The 18,384-nt window shown below is 41.5% G+C and overlaps 1 protein-coding gene across 2 annotated transcripts in view; it reads right to left on the bottom strand.

Annotated features, from left to right (window-relative positions):
- The window catches only part of trabd2b (TraB domain containing 2B), a 142,690-nt gene extending 130,904 nt beyond the window's left edge, over nt 1-11,786 (bottom strand). Inside the window, exons 1-2 of one of the 2 annotated variants that reach the window (XM_060932543.1) lie at nt 11,381-11,786; nt 1,908-2,465 (exon numbers count right to left, since the gene is read on the bottom strand). In XM_060932543.1, the coding sequence (XP_060788526.1) occupies nt 1,908-2,465; nt 11,381-11,488 (666 nt within the window). In that variant the 5' untranslated portion in view covers nt 11,489-11,786. The remainder of the gene's footprint in view (nt 1-1,907; nt 2,466-11,380) is intronic. The other variant, XM_060932542.1, reaches the window with a different exon arrangement.
- Between the last annotated feature and the right edge of the window lie 6,598 nt (nt 11,787-18,384).

The following is an 18,384-nucleotide window of genomic DNA, read 5'->3' as shown; positions in this document are numbered from 1 at the left end:
TGATTTTTATTCTTTTTGGCAGGAAGGTCAGTCTGCCTGGGGTGCATATGGCGTCTACCCAAATTTGCATAATTGCAATTAATAATGAAGATATGGAGTAATTAAACCCTAACAAGCAGTTTCCACACAAATCGCTTCTTCTCCCTCAGTTCTTCACCGATTTTGATTCTTTCTGGCATGAAGGTAGGGGTACCTAGGGTGCATAGAACTTCTACACAGATTTACTTCATTACAATTATTAATGAAGTTACGGACTAATTAAGCCTTAATGCCTTAAGCAGTTCAACAAATATCGCTTCTTCTCTGTCAGTTCCTCGCCGTTTTGGATTCTTTCTGGCAAATAGGTCAGTATTCCTAGGGTGGATATAGCATCTACACTACCGTTCAAAAGTTTGGGGTCACCCAGACAATTTTGTGTTTTCCATGAAAAGTCACACTTTTTTATTTCCCACCATAAGTTGTAAAATGAATAGAAAATATAGTCAAGACATTTTTCTGGCCATTTTGAGCATTTAATCGACCCCACAAATGTGATGCTCCAGAAACTCAATCTGCTCAAAGGAAGGTCAGTTTTATAGCTTCTCTAAAGAGCTCAACTGTTTTCAGCTGTGCTAACATGATTGTACAAGGGTTTTCTAATCATCCATTAGCCTTCTGAGGCAATGAGCAAACACATTGTACCATTAGAACACTGGAGTGAGAGTTGCTGGAAATGGGCCTCTATACACCTATGGAGATATTGCACCAAAAACCACACATTTGCAGCTAGAATAGTCATTTACCACATTAGAAATGTATAGAGTGGATTTCTGATTAGTTTAAAGTGATCTTCGTTGAAAAGAACAGTGCTTTTCTTTCAAAAATAAGGACATTTCAAAGTGACCCCAAACTTTTGAACGGTAGTGTATATATAGCTTGTATCTAGTGTATATAGTTTGCAACATTTATTGCGCAAGGTGGCCCACTTTAGATTGTTCCTTCTGGACTAGACAGGGCCAGAGTGAGCTACGCCCTCATTGACGGTCTTGTTTGGAGTTTCTGTTATGCTTGGTCCAGTCATTGGTTTGTTACCTGATTGTGTTCACCTGTGTCGTGTTCGTCCTTGATTAGTTTGTCTCTGCATAGGCATGTTCAGCCATTGTTCGTTGAATCTTATCATGATTTTTTTTCTATCATTAATTCCAAGCCTTGGTTTCCTGTTTCCATATTCTGTTTTTGCTTTACTTTGATCACAGATTATTCTCAAGTTTACGCACTTGTATCCTACCTCTCACTATGTGTTACGCTAAACATTCTGACCCCTGGGTTAAGTTTTTGGGTTCTGTCTTTCAGATTGTCTTTTTAACCATCTTACACTGGACTGCATTTGGAAATTGTTTGTGAATAAATGTCTCGTCCTGTCACTTTCCAGTGTTAGGACTTTAGAGCAAAAATGGTTGGTTTGGTGACAAAGATGGTGTGAGTGGAGACATGACATGACGACTGTAGTACGTAGCATAAGTGATACCTTTCTAGGGAAAAGAGTCAGTCACGGACTCACGTGCAGCTATACAGCACTTTTTTATCGATATGAAGAACATCGTAACCCCAACAACCAAGGATTTAAACTCAGATATACACAGATACTTATAAAACAAGTTATTTTACATAATAAAAGGTCAAATCTTGAACCATTAATGTCAAGGTTCTACACAGAACCCTAGAGCAAAGTGTATTGTGAACAAACTGTTCCAAACCAGCTGCGTTTTAAGAAAGAAGAGCTTAAGAACCCTAAAGTATAGAAAGAGGGTTTTTTAGGAAACTTTTTTTTCCCCAAAGAGTGTATAGACACAATGACCTGGGTGTAACTGAAAGCCAAAAAACAGAACAAGAGGTACTAAGGCTCTAAGACATACACACACACTGACCTGGGAGAAGCTGAGTCCGTTCAGCGGGTGACACTGTTCCTCGACGTCCTCCACAGCGCCTGTCTTCTTGCCCATGCGCTCGGCCTCGCGGGCGAGGAACAGGTCGAGCACGGGAGCTCCACGCCACCTCACATCCCACTCAGTCAGCGAGTTCACCATCAGCATCACCCAGACGGGCCGCTTACGCTCCCAGTCTCCGGCGATGGCCTTGAACAGGTAGTCGGCGTAGAAGCGCTGCTCAGCCCTCACCCACGCCGGCATCATGTGTCTCACGTAGTCCAGGTGGCGCTTCAGCCGGAGGTAGATGTCCCGAGGCAGCAGGCTCCTCAGGCTCTCACCGTTAGGTAAGAGCTGACAGCTGGCCAGCTTGGACACGGTCACAGGGTCAGTGAGGTCAAGCTCGAAGAACACACTCGTGCTGCTCTGAAAGGCTCGCTTTGAGCTCTCAGGCACAAAGTCCCACACACGTGTGTACGGCACATGGATGGTGCCGAACAGGTAGGAGGGCGGCTGAGGGGCAGGACGTTTTATCGTCCACAGGAACGAGTTCAGCTGTCTCTGAGAAGGAGGACGAGGACACAGAGGTAAATCGGATCCTTTCGTGAAGTTTGTAAATGTGTGTGTGTGTGTGTGTGTGTGTGTGTGTGTGTGTGTGTGTGTGTGTGTGTGTGTGTGTGTGTGTGTGTGTAGATATACAAGTTAAAACATGATCAGAAAGCTATGAGTTCAAATCCCAAGACAATCACAGAGCCGCTGTTAAGATAAGGTTTATAACTATTCAGCTCTGGACTCGGATATAATTCTGTCTCACTTCTAAGTTATCAAAACATAAATGTGAAATTGCTTTGAAAAAATGTGAATGAAATAAATATTTTTATTCCCGTAGGCTAATGAATAAATATTTGTTGTTAATTAATAATAAAGGTTAGGGTATATTAAGATATAATTAAATAATAAATACATATTTAAACATGAAAATGTCTCAAAACATATACATTCTAATACTTTATTATTAATGCTGTTGTTTAAAAATGATATAAAATGATCACTGTTGTTTATGTTGTTATTTAGAACTACGTGCCGTATATTCTTGTAATTTAGTTGTAACGATGTTAGAGCTAATTTATAATGAAATATACTGTCAATAATAGTATCATGAAATAAATATAATGAAAGATTATATAGAATGTACATTATTGCATATAATATTATTTAATAATAATAATAATAATAATAATAATACATTTTTAGGTTTTAAAATAATAATTGAAATAATAATTAAATAATTAAAAATTGACTTTTTTGGACAAAGTTAGTACAAATCGACATTAGTCTGAATTTTTAGACATAAGATGATTCAGCTTGCTTTTCGATGCTTTTAACTCATTTCAAGCTTTAAATAATCTAATTATAAATTCTACATATTTCTAGAAATAAATGTTTCCAATGCTAATGATTGTCCAGTAACAATATTTGCCAATAAACAAGAAGTGAAATGAGTAAAAATGTCTCAAAGTAGGTTTTTATAGCTGTATATTTGGTTTCTAGGAATTTATATACGAAGTGTTTTCTATTTTCTGTGCAAAAGTCCCCCTACTTTAAAAAAATAAGCTCCTTATTGTTTTTTTCATACAAACTTTGTTATAGATTTCTATTTTATGACTTCTACATTATCGAGTCAAAACATTACAAAAACATTTTAGACTTCCAAACATTCGTTTTTTTCCAGCACAAAATTAAATGTTATAGAACAATTTTTTTAATATGTCTGAGCAGCATATTCCATAAGAGAGCACTTTCTTTTCAGATTAAAAAAGAAAACATAATGAAGACTACTGGCAAAATTTTGGAGCAAAATGAAGAAGTGAGTGTGACAAAGTGTCCAGGAGAACTGCGGCTGGTTCTGGAAGATGCTCAGTAAAACCTACAGCTCATTTCCGCATAAAACTGCACTCACTGGACCTCAGACTAGTATTTATTTATTTTTTGTAAAGCAAAGGGTCGTCTCACACCAAATACTGACTACGTTTACATGCACATCCAAATCGAGCTGCTGTCGGTAATCGAGCTGAAGGTCCCAGCAGGGTGCCAGAGAAATCCAATCCTACATGCACACAATGAAATCGGGCTATTGTGCGAGGTGCATTGTGCACCCGAGCCACAGGTGGCGCTACACGCCCCATCGTGTTGGTACACTTCCGGTTGTCGTCATGAAGAAGAGCTATTCAAGAGTGTAAACAAAGTTATCAGTTCCATGTTCTCCATTGCGAGTTTTTCTCCCATCCATGAATTTTAATATATTCAACTCCTTAAGCTGAATGAGCATGAACTCTGTCTCCTCATTGCTCCAGAAGTGCACGTTTCTGCTCGCCATTTTCTCTTCTTCGTTTGTTCCTCCTGACCTCTTCTGCTGCTCGCTACTACTGTTGTCATGCCGACCGAGGCTGTTGTGTTTCCCGCTTGTGGTCTCGTCACTCGTCACTTCCGGAAGGGGCAGTAAGTAGCTCGACTACTAGCTCGATAGGGTTTACATGCACTAAGTAGCTTGGCAGAAATCGCATAAACTAGGTCGTGTAGCTCGATTCCGAGAAATCAAGTTCGGTTCAATTTCAGCCGAATTAAGGTGTATACATGGCATTTAGAACTTCGATTTCAGTCGAGCAACGGCAGAAATTCGATTCTCTCTATGTGCATGTAAACGCACGTTTCATTTATTATGGCTCACTGATGACTGTTTATAGTATTTTTTTAATGCTGAAACATTTCATTTCATTTCATTATTTTTTAAGCCATTTTTGGTCGACAGCATTTCTTTACATGCACCTAAGACTTTTGCCCAGCACTGTGTGTATATAATACAGCTATATGAATATCCTATATTATATTCAGGATATTTTCACTTGCTAAGATGTGTGTGTGTGTGTGTGTGTGTGTGTGTGTGTGTGTGTGTGTGTGTGTGTGTGTGTGTGTGTGTGTTTTCAGCAATATTTAGATTTTTTTTCTACTGTATATGTTTCTGAAAACTTCAGACTTTCCTTCTGAGCTGAAATGTGTTTCTCAGGGGACAAAATCAGTCTTTAATACATTCTATTTTTTTCAATTGAGCAAAATGGGTGACGAGCAAAAGGAGAAAATCGAATATAAAGGTTTCGTTCTGACTTCAGCGCAGGAACATTACAGGCATTTTGACAATCGGTGTCTGATTACAAGTTGAATTGATTCGACTTATGTCTGTTTCACTATGGCACGTGACTGTCCAACAACTTGACTGAAGCGTGATGAGGAAATCACTAAGTTAGCGACGTTTCAGATGTCGCTACGCAGACTGACTCATGTTATGCCCTGTCGCCTCACAGCAAGAAGGTTCCAAGTTCGAACCTCATGGCTGATGGGGGCCTTTCTGTGTGGAGTTTGCATGTTCTCCCTGTGTCTGTGTGGGTTTCCTCCAGGTGCTCTGGTTTCCCCCACAGTCCAAAGACATGCAGGTTTGGTAAAAAACCCTGGGGTTGTACAAGCCAGTGCAGGCTAAGTGCCAGTGCCAAGCCTGGATGGATTGGGGAATCTATCAATAGCAAATCAAATATGTGGATCGTACATTGGGAAGGATGATCTGCTGTGGCGACCCCTAATGGGAGCAGCCAAAAGAAGAAGAAGAGTTGGTTAAACTTGTCTTTCAGACAGACAAGTAAATAAAATTTCCATATTATTTTCCTGATATATACTCACATTGACCGAACACTGGAACTCCACATATTAATAACCGAACACTGGAACTCCGCATGTTAATAACCAAACACTAACTCCACATATTAATAACGGAACACTGTAACTCCGCATTTTAATAACTGAACACTGAAACTCCGCATATTAATAACCGAACACTGGAACTCCGCATATTAATAACCGAACACTGGAACTCCGCATATTAATAACCGAACACTGGAACTCCGCATATTAATAACCGAACACTGGAACTCCGCATATTAATAACCGAACACTGGAACTCCGCATATTAATAACTGAACACTGGAACTCCGCATGTTAATAACCAAACACTAACTCCACATATTAATAACGGAACACTGTAACTCCGCATTTTAATAACTGAACACTGAAACTCCGCATATTAATAACTGAACACTGGAACTCCGCATATTAATAACTGAACACTGGAACTCCACATATTAATAACCGAACACTGGAACTCCGCATATTAATAACCGAACACTGGAACTCCGCATATTAATAACCGAACACTGGAACTCCGCATGTTAATAACCGAACACTGGAACTCCGCATGTTAATAACCGAACACTGGAACTCCGCATGTTAATAACCGAACACTGGAACTCCGCATGTTAATAACCGAACACTGGAACTCCGCATGTTAATAACCGAACACTGGAACTCCGCATGTTAATAACCGAACACTGGAACTCCGCATGTTAATAACCGAACACTGGAACTCCGCATGTTAATAACCGAACACTGGAACTCCGCATGTTAATAACCGAACACTGGAACTCCGCATGTTAATAACCGAACACTGGAACTCCGCATGTTAATAACCGAACACTGGAACTCCGCATGTTAATAACCGAACACTGGAACTCCGCATGTTAATAACCGAACACTGGAACTCCGCATGTTAATAACCGAACACTGGAACTCCGCATGTTAATAACCAAACACTAACTCCGCATATTAATAACGGAACACTGTAACTCCGCATATTAATAACTGAACACTGGAACTCCGCATATTAATAACTGAACACTGGAACTCCGCATGTTCATAACCAAACACTAACTCCACATATTAATAACTGAACACTGGAACTCCGCATATTAATAACTGAACACTGGAACTCCGCATGTTAATAACCAAACACTAACTCCACATATTAATAACTGAACACTGGAACTCCGCATATTAATAACTGAACACTGGAACTCCGCATGTTAATAACCAAACACTAACTCCACATATTAATAACGGAACACTGTAACTCCGCATTTTAATAACTGAACACTGAAACTCCGCATATTAATAACTGAACACTGGAACTCCGCATATTAATAACTGAACACTGGAACTCCACATATTAATAACCGAACACTGGAACTCCGCATATTAATAACCGAACACTGGAACTCCGCATGTTAATAACCGAACACTGGAACTCCGCATGTTAATAACCGAACACTGGAACTCCGCATGTTAATAACCGAACACTGGAACTCCGCATGTTAATAACCGAACACTGGAACTCCGCATGTTAATAACCGAACACTGGAACTCCGCATGTTAATAACCGAACACTGGAACTCCGCATGTTAATAACCGAACACTGGAACTCCGCATGTTAATAACCGAACACTGGAACTCCGCATGTTAATAACCGAACACTGGAACTCCGCATGTTAATAACCGAACACTGGAACTCCGCATGTTAATAACCAAACACTAACTCCGCATATTAATAACGGAACACTGTAACTCCGCATATTAATAACTGAACACTGGAACTCCGCATATTAATAACTGAACACTGGAACTCCGCATGTTCATAACCAAACACTAACTCCACATATTAATAACTGAACACTGGAACTCCGCATATTAATAACTGAACACTGGAACTCCGCATGTTAATAACCAAACACTAACTCCACATATTAATAACTGAACACTGGAACTCCGCATATTAATAACTGAACACTGGAACTCCGCATATTAATAACTGAACACTGGAACTCCGCATATTAATAACTGAACACTGGAACTCCGCATATTAATAACCGAACACTGTAACTCCGCATATTAATAACTGAACACTGGAACTCCGCATGTTAATAACCAAACACTAACTCCACATATTAATAACTGAACACTGGAACTCCGCATATTAATAACCGAACACTGGAACTCCGCATGTTAATAACCAAACACTAACTCCACATATTAATAACTGAACACTGGAACTCCGCATATTAATAACTGAACACTGGAACTCCGCATGTTAATAACCAAACACTAACTCCACATATTAATAACCGAACACTGGAACTCCGCATGTTTATAACTGAACACTGGAACTCCGCATATTAATAACCGAACACTGGAACTCCGCATATTAATAACTGAACACTGGAACTCCGCATGTTAATAACCAAACACTAACTCCACATATTAATAACGGAACACTGTAACTCCGCATATTAATAACTGAACACTGGAACTCTGCATATTAATAACTGAACACTGGAACGCCGCATGTTAATAACCAAACACTAACTCCACATATTAATAATGGAACACTATAACTCCGCATATTAATAACTGAACACTGTAACTCCGCATATTAATAACTGAACACTGGAACGCCGCATGTTAATAACTGAACACTAACTCCACATATTAATAAGGGAACACTGTAACTCCACATATTAATAACTGAACACTGGAACTCCACATATTAATAACCGAACACTGGAACTCCACATATTAATAACTGAACACTGGAACTCCGCATATTAATAACGGAACACTGTAACTCCGCATGTTAATAACTGAACACTGGAACTCCACACATCACCCAGTGTAAAAGGATGCAGACGATCTGACTGAATTCAGAACGTACTCACAGTTTGCTCAACTGAAATCCCAACATGAAAACCTGAGCGCGCACACACACACACACACACACACACACATGGTTAAAATTCAAGCTGTCCATTCGAATCCCACAGTAAGTTGCTGAAGAGTTGGGCTAACACGTCATCCTTTATGTTGAACCAAAATCTGAAAATCTGTATTTTATAAAAACACTGCAGTGTTCAGCACAACTGCTAATACAGACAGACAGACAGACAGACAGACAGATAGATAGATAGATAGATAGATAGATAGATAGATAGATAGATAGATAGATAGATATGCAGAAGGATGGACAGACAGATAGAGAGATACAGTACATATACAGATAGACAGATACAGTACATATACAGAGAGCTATACAGAAGGATGGACAGACAGATAGATACATGACATGCCCAGACAGACAGACAGATATAATACATGCACAGATGGACAGACAGACAGATATAGTACATAGACAGACAGACAGGCAGATACAGTACATATACAGACAGACAGACAGACAAATGGATAGACAGACAGACACAGTCCATATACAGACAGCAATACAGAAGGATGGACAGACAGACATATACAGTACATAGACAGACAGACAGACAGACAGACACAGTACATATACAGACAGCAATACAGAAAGATGGACAGACAGACAGACAGATACAGTACATATACAGATAGACAGATACAGTACATAGACAGACAGACAGACAGACAGACAGACAGACAGACAGAGAGACAAATGGACGGACAGACAGACACAGTCCATATACAGACAGCGATACAGAAGGATGGACAGACAGACAGACAGATGAACAGAAATGAAATCAGACACATAAATCAATAAAGGCCAACACTGAAAGCAGCCTAAATCTCTTTTTCATTCTGACATCACCGACATACAGCGAGGCAAAAAAATCCTTTCTTCCTAAAAGAGTTCCACTCGAGTTCTCCAGATCTGAGAAAGAAACAGTGATGAAATATTTCTCCATGTTTCTACAGTATTTCTCCATGAAATATACCTGAAATGTTTAAGGTGTCCTGAGAGGGACTGCTGACCTTATTTATTTATTTATTTATTTATTTATTTGAGAACACAGTGTTGAATTAAGTGTTAACGTTTTGAATTTGTACCTACTGTAAGCCCAAGTGTTTGCCAATTTTTGTTTTAAATGACTTCAACACTCAATTTCAAAACATGGTTTAATTCTTTTTTATTTTTAAACCCCAGAGATATTAACTGACATCATGAAGAGCTTGTTGTATTGCCTCTGATTTATTTCAGCACTCTGTGTGTTTATTCAGTGCTCGAGTTCACTAAACACTGTGGGGAAAATTTACTTTATTAAAAATAAATGATGTCGTTATTGACCGTAGTCCGACTGCTCAGTGTTTCCTGTGAGGATTAATGACACTAATGACATTATAATCCCGCTCGTTAATTCCTGCACTGATACGACATGAAATTACACACAACCTGCTTTATCAGGTGATTTTTACCAGCTGACCTTTGTGCAGGTTTTCACTTTTATACACGAGGAACCCAGACTCACTCACATGCATTCCATCATTATCATCATCATCAACAACAACATCATCATCATCACGTTCTTCTGTCACATTAGCCAAAGAGGAGAACGAGAGAGAAAGAAATATTTCACTTGGCATGAGAATTTGTTTCTTTTAGTGGCGACGTGACAGGAAACTGGCTGCGTGCCTCTGAAAGTTGTAATTGTTTTAGCAAATGTTTCCATGGGATACAATAATGTTAATAATTTTTTTCTACAGAGCAGCTTTTAATCACTATTGTTTAATTCTATAGGAATATAGTTGTGTTATTAATCTCGTATCATTATTGCATTATTGTACTGTAATAAATTCTCACACAAACCTTTTGCAGGTTCAGAAAGTTTATGGCCTCGACAGGAGAATCATCAGTCAATCAATCAATCAATCAATCAATAAAGCAGTGAAATGTAAGGAACCTCACTTTTTTTGTCAAATATAATCTGTGTGGGTTGGGGGTTTTTTTCTTTAATGCAGTAGAAATGTTGCCTTATATTCACTTCTGTAAGTGGCTCTGGATCAGAACATGGATGTAAATAAATGTAAATGTAAAATATAAATAAAGCCAAAAACTATTCTCAGTGAATAAATGAGTCAAGATGATTTCCATGAAGAAGAAGAAGCAGAAGCAGAAAAGGCTCTTTTCATGTCTGTTCCCTGGTTTTAAAGCCCTTTATAATGATGTTCTCAGTGAACATTAAACTTAATGACGGCAATAAAATAAATAAGTTAAAATAAACAGAATTAAAGTAATTGCAAGCACAGGCAAGTGATAAATAAATAAATAAATAAATAAATAAATAAATAAATTTTACACTTCAGAAAAACTAAATGAGGATAAATCTGAAATTAAAAAATAAATAAATAAAATGAAATGAAATAAGATAGATAGATAGATAGATAGATAGATAGATAGATAGATAGATAGATAGATAGATAGATAGATAGATAGATAGATAATCAGTCTTTGATTGAAAAATTAAAAATTTTACTTTTTTTAGTTCCTTGGAATTTTAGAAACACGAACAGCTCTGACACTCACTGGAGAATTAGACAATTAGACTAAAGTTCAAAACAACTCCAGCAGAGCCCGATGGTGGTGGTGGTGATGATGATGATGGTGGTGGTGATGATGGTGGTGGTGGTGATGATGATGATGGTGGTGATGATGATGGTGGTGGTGATGATGGTGGTGGTGATGATGATAGTGGTGATGATGGTGGTGATGGTGATGATGAAGCTGCTCTTACCGCCTCGTCCTGGCTGCACTGTTTCCGTTTGTCCCGGTTCAGTAATAAAAATCCCGCTGGAAATAAAGTACAGAAGAGCAGAAATCCGAGCGCTGAGCACCGCTTCATATCGGGACAGAACACACACACACACACACACACACACACGAGGCTACAGGTCGATCCGGTTAAAGTCGGCGCTTGGAGAAGGCGCGCGGAGCGGCGGTGTGCCCCTGCGCCATGCTCGCGCCCTGATTTCACTCAGTCCGTGTGTGTGTGTGGTGTGTGTGTGTGGTGTGTGTGTGGTGTGTGTGTGTGTGTGTGTGTGTTCCTAAGGGCTCTGAAGGTGGAGGTTGAGGTGGAGTGTGTATGTGGGAGTCAGCGGAGGAGGGGAGCTCGTGAAGGGGAGTCCGTGTGTGTGTGTGTGTGTGTGTGTGTGTGTGTCACCAGTGGGAACGGAATGCGTTCGGCGGAATGCGTTCTGGCGGCCCGGAATCATCTCCCTGATCCTTCCCCTGATCATCTCTCTGATCCTCCCCCTGATCATCTCCCTGATCATCTCCCTGATCCTCCCCCTGATCATCTCCCTGATCATCTCCCTGATCCTCCCCCTGATCATCTCCCTGATCATCTCCCTGATCCTCCCCCTGATCATCTCCCTGATCCTCCCCCTGATCCTTCCCCTGATCATCTCCCTGATCATCTCCCTGATCCTCTCCCTGATCATCTCCCTGATCATCTCCCTGATCCTCCCCCTGATCATCTCCCTGATCATCTCCCTGATCATCTCCCTGATCATCTCCCTGATCCTCCCCCTGATCATCTCCCTGATCGCTCTGCCGAGTGAGAACTCTCTAAAGCGCAAACACACTCCGCTGTCTGCGTGTGTGTGTGTGTGTGTGTGTGTGTGTGTGTGTGTGTGTGTGTGTGAGAGAGAGAGAGAGAGAGAGAGAGAGACGAGGAAGGTAAGTTTATGTTGAACACAAAAGTGATTGAAATTACTCTGCAGAAATAAAAAAGCAGGATTTTTAAAATAATTTTAAAAAGAAATAAAAAAATAAAAGACATTAAATATGTGATATAAATAATGAAGCGCGTGCGAAGCTCAGACAGAAAGAGTCAAAACCCTGAGGAGAGAGAAGTGTTTTTACTCCGGACTTAAAGATGGACAGATCTGAGGTCATGCACACTCTTGTATGTTATTTATTTATTTACTTATTTATTTTAACCACTCACTGTGGACATTTTGAATATTTAACACACACACACACACACACACACACACACACACACACACACACACACACACACACACACACACACACAGTCCCTCAGTTACAGAGTGAAAGTGCTTACAGTGGGATGGTGGTGGTGTTGGCGACTGGTTGAGTCCTGACACAGTCAAGTACCAAGCAATTAATCATCTCAGTCCTTTAAACAAAGTGCCACATGGAGCTCAGGAGCAGGGTGACGGCACACAGACTCGCCTCAGGGGCCCTGTGTGTTTCTGTCATGTCCCATTCTCCAGACTCTCCACAGGCCTTTCATCAAGGGTGCACTCCTCATCCTACACTAACCCCTACACCCAACACTAACCCCTCCGCCTTACACTAACCCCTCCGCCTTACACTAACCCCTCCACCCTACACTAACCCCTCCACCTTACACTAACCCCTCCACCCAACACTAACCCCTCCACCCTAACACTTTCATCCTACAGTGGTGCTTGAAAGTTTGTGAACCCTTTAGAATTGTCTATATTTCTGCATAAATATGACCTAAAACATCATCAGATTTTCACACAAGTCCTAAAAGTAGATAAAGAGAACCCAGTTAAACAAATGAGACAAAAATATTATACTTGGTCATTTATTTATTGAGGAAAATGATCCAATATTACATATCTGTGAGTGGCAAAAGTATGTGAACCTTTGCTTTCAGTATCTGGTGTGACCCCCTTGTGCAGCAATAACTGCAACTAAACGTTTGCGGTAACTGTTGATCAGTCCTGCACACCGGCTTGGAGGAATTTTAGCCCGTTCCTCCGTACAGAACAGCTTCAACTCTGGGATGTTGGTGGGTTTCCTCACATGAACTGCTCGCTTCAGGTCCTTCCACAACATTTCCATTGGATTAAGGTCAGGACTTTGACTTGGCCATTCCAAAACATTAACTTTATTCTTCTTTAACCATTCTTTAGGAGAACAACTTGTGTGCTTAGGGTCATTGTCTTGCTGCATGACCCACCTTCTCTTGAGATTCAGTTCATGGACAGATGTCCTGACATTTTCCTTTAGAATTCACTGGTATAATTCAGAATTCATTGTTCCATCAATGATGGCAAGCCGTCCTGGCCCAGGTGCAGCAAAACAGGCCCAAACCATGATACTATCACCACCATGTTTCACAGATGGGATAAGGTTCTTATGCTCGAATGCAGTGTTTGCCTTTCTCCAAACATAACGCCTCGTCTCGTCTCGTCTCGTCTTCTTCCGCTTATCCAGGACCGGGTCGCGGAGGCAGCAGTCTAAGCATGGAAGCCCAAACTTCCCTTTCCCCAGACACCTCGGCCAGCTCCTCGGGAAGAACACCGAGGCGTTCCCAGGCCAGCCGAGAGACATAGTCCCTCCAGCGTGTCCTGGGTCTTCCCCGGGGCCTCCTCCCGGGGGGACATGCCTGGAACACCTCCCCAGGGAGGCGTCCAGGAGGCATCCGAAAAAGATGCCCGAGCCACCTCAGCTGGTTCCTCTCGATGTGGAGGAGCAGCGGCTCTACTCCGAGCTCCTCCCGAGTGACTGTGCTTCTCACCCTATCTCTAAGGGAGCGCCCAGCCACCCTGCGAAGGAAACTCATTTCAGCCGCTTGTATCCGCGATCTTGTTCTTTCTGTCATTACCCAAAGCTCATGACCATAGGTCAAACATAACGCTTATATAAACATGACCATAGGTCAAACATAAACCAAACACCTATGGTCAAACATAACGCTTCTCATTTAAACCAAAAAGTTCTATTTTGGTCTCATCCGTCCACAAAACATTTTTCCAATAGCCTTCTGGCTTGTCCACATGATCTTTAGCAAACTGCAGATGAGCAGCAATGTTCTTTTTGGAGAGCAGTGGCTTTCTCCTTGCAACCCTGCCATGCACACCATTGTTGTTCAGTGTTCTCCTGATGGTGGACTCATGAACATTAACATTAGCCAATGTGAGAGAGGCCTTCAGTTGCTTAGAAGTTACCCTGGGGTCCTTTGTGACCTCACTGACTATTACATGCCTTGCTCTTGGAGTGATCTTTGTTGGTCGACCACTCCTGGGGAGGGTAACAATGGTCTTGAATTTCCTCCATTTGTACACAATCTGTCTGACTGTGGATTGGTGGAGTCCAAACTCTTTAGAGATGGTTTTGTAACCTTTTCCAGCCTGATGAGCATCAACAACGCTTTTTCTGAGGTCCTCAGAAATGTCTTTTGTTCGTGCCATGATACACTTCCACAAACATGTGTTGTGAAGATCAGACTTTGATAGATCCCTGTTCTTTAAATAAAACAGGGTGCCCACTCACACCTGATTGTCATCCCTTTGATTGAAAACACTTGACTCGAATTTCACCTTCAAATTAACTGCTAATCCTAGAGGTTCACATACTTTTGCCACTCACAGATATGTAATATTGGATCATTTTCCTCAATAAATAAATGACCAAGTATAATATTTTTGTCTCATTTGTTTAACTGGGTTCTCTTTATCTACTTTTAGGACTTGTGTGAAAATCTGATGATGTTTTGGGTCATATTTATGCAGAAATATAGAAAATTCTAAAGGGTTCACAAACTTTCAAGCACCACTGTACACTAACTCCTCCACCAAACACTGACCCCTCCACCTTACACTAACCCCTCCACCCTTCACTAACCCTTCTGCCCTACATTAACCCCTTCACCCTTTGCTAACACTTCTGCCCGACACTAACCCCTCTGCCCTACACAAAACCTTTCACCCTTTGCTAACTTTATCACCCGACACTAACCCCTCTGCCCTACACTAACCCCTCCACCTTTTGCTAACTCCTCCACCTGACACTAACCCCCCCACCCAACAAAACCCCTCCACCCAACACTAACCACTCCACCTGACACCAACCCATCCACCCGACACCAACCCATCCACCCGACACTAACCTGCACTAACTGCTTCATCCTACACTAACTCCTCCATCCTACACTAAGCCCTCCACCCTTCACTAACCCCTCCACCCAATGCTAACTCCTCCATCCTACACTAAGCCCTCCACCCTTCACTAACCCCTCCACCCAATACTAACTCCTCCATCCTACACTAAATCCTCCATTCTTCACTAACCCCTCCACCCTACTCTAACCCCTCCACCCTTCACTAACCCTTCCGCCCTACACTAACCCCTCCACCCAACAAAACCCCTCCATCCTACACTAAACCCTCCACCCTACACTAACCCCTCCACCCGACACTAACCCCTCCACTCAACACTAACTCCTCCACCCAACAAAACCCTCCACCCAACACTAACCCCTCCACCTGACACTAACCCCTCCACCCGACACTAACCCCTCCACTCAACACTAACTCCTCCACCCAACAAAGCCCCTTCACCCGACATTATACCCCTCCACCCGACACTAACCCCTCCACCCGACACTAACCCCTCCACCCAACAAAAGCCCTCCACCCGAGACTAACCCCTCCACCTGACACTAACCCCTCCATCCGACGCTAACCCCTCCATTCAACACTAACCCCTCCATCCAACACTAACTCCTTCATTCTTCACTAACCCCTCCACCCTACACTAACTCCTCCATCCTGCGTCTCAGCACCATTTTATTTTTCAGAATTAAAACTGAAGTATACTTCTAGTGCATTATGGGTAACACACCTCATTCCTCAGCCAGTGAGAATGAGAGTGTACAGGACCAAGAGTGAGTGACAGATTGAGAGCGAAATCTCTTTATTTCGTCTCCCACTGGCTTGACCGGCTCTATTAATTGGATTGTTTGACTGTTACGCTCCCTGAGAATGTTAATCAAATCCACATTGGTCTCTTCTCGCATCCTAACAGTGTGTGTGTGTGTGTGTGTGTGTGTGTGTGTGTGTGTGTGTGTGTGTGTGTGTTGGGAGTTGTTTTAAGCTGAGGGACTGTAATGTGTGTTTGATGCTCTCAGGAAAGAAACAGGTGTCTGGATCATCTATTCTGTTCTGAACATCTGCAGATGTGATGAACTGGTGAAACCACGCTCTCTGATTTGGTCAGCTTTAGCCATATGCGTGTGAAGTAAGTGTGTGTGTGTGCGTGTGTGTGTGTGTGTGTGTGTGTGTTTTAAAGTGTGTGTGTAGGGGTGGATGGGTGTATGATATTCCTGGAGACATGCCAGCTCATGTAATCCATAAAGATTGGACATCTGGGGACATTAAAGCTTAAGAGTGGACATCAGGTGAAGTGTGTGTGGAATGGGATCATGTTTGCCTTTGTGGGGACCTTTGGCTTGACCCCCTACAAATACCGAAGGTGTAGCATAGCATGAATTAGCCGAATTAATACCTACATCCTTGGACGGTCCTCACAAGGATAGTAAGACAAACATAAGTGTGTATAAACACATGCCTGGATGCTGATCCCATTTCTAGAAAAACACACGCGCACACACACACACACTTGTCATCATTCATATTTATATCCATTTACATACTATTCATGCTGCTCCCTTCGATCTGATTTTACTCAAACAAACAGTCCGTCTGGCTGAATGAGTCACGTCTTTCGCCTCATCAGCCTTCATGTCCTGTTTTTTATTCCTGTCCTCTGACAAATGACGTTCAGACCTTTTGAACATTTCCCAGTTTGTTTCTTTAAATCTCAAGTGCTTGGTATCATTTACCAGTTCCTCTCTGGCTGTTCATGCATTTGCATCTTTTCATAAATATTTATTGAAAGATTTTTTATGCCGTTGCTTAAATCATGCTCGAGCTATGTGTTTGTACTGTACGTCACATTTGCATGGCCTTAATCTGTTCTCCAAAGATCTCTCTTTTTCCCCTCTTATGAGCTCAGAGCCTCCTACTGGTCACCTGCAGTAATGATGGGTGCCTAAAAATAAGCCAGGCATTTCGAATTTAACCGAAAATAAGACAAAGTCAAACAAAACAGAGGAAGCACACTTGCAACAGGTGATGATGAACAGAGAAGAAAAATAAAACAACGGCCAAAGAGCCTTGATAAGATTTCAGCCTGGACTCTTTTGGACAGAGATGAAGCGCTTTGTCTTAATCAGGACGCGTCTTGTGCTTGAGTGTGTTCAACCAGCTTAGGTTTCACATCACTGTTTGCTGTTCCTTATTACTAGAGTAACGTCTGGTGTTTGTCAACTTGTGGTATCAAAATATCGAGTAAATTTTCATGAAAATGGCGCCCTTGAAAGATAAATGGTGTCAATAGACAAAAAGGGATTTCCTAGTGAGCACTAACTAATCAGAAACATTCATGGATGGACATTATTTTGCGCCAGCATGGCCTGACTTCAATTGTTCCTTTTAAAGTCTGTCTCTGATCTTTAATATTTTATTAAGTCCAGCCTCTTGAATATACCACCAATACGGTTATCTGTTTTGCATCCTCGACGTCCTATAAACATCCTATAGACGTCGTTTGCATGCATTTTAAACAGCATTATAAAATAACTAAAGTTTGAAAGCGAGACGTGAGCAGTGTCTGAAGCTCGACCTTCTTCTGAGATAAAAATATATAAATTTCCACGTGGCTACACTAAATACAAACACTTCCGCTGATTTATTCATAACCGCATTTTTGGATCAAAAAACTTAAAGGACAAGGGAAATCCCTGTCGATCCATCCGTACACAAAATGCAAAAAAAAAAAATCAGTGGAATGATGTCAGCGCACTGACACGCCCATACTGAGGCAACATCACTGCATGGAAACGCCCACAGTCATGTGAAAAACCATAGTCGTAGCCATTTTGAAGGTGGCGAC

This window comes from Neoarius graeffei, chromosome 10 (assembly GCF_027579695.1).
Source record: "Neoarius graeffei isolate fNeoGra1 chromosome 10, fNeoGra1.pri, whole genome shotgun sequence".
NCBI classification, from domain to species: Eukaryota; Metazoa; Chordata; class Actinopteri; order Siluriformes; family Ariidae; genus Neoarius; species Neoarius graeffei.
The sequence above is the reverse complement of the archived record's forward strand: the minus strand, read 5'-3'. Positions and strand labels throughout refer to the sequence as shown.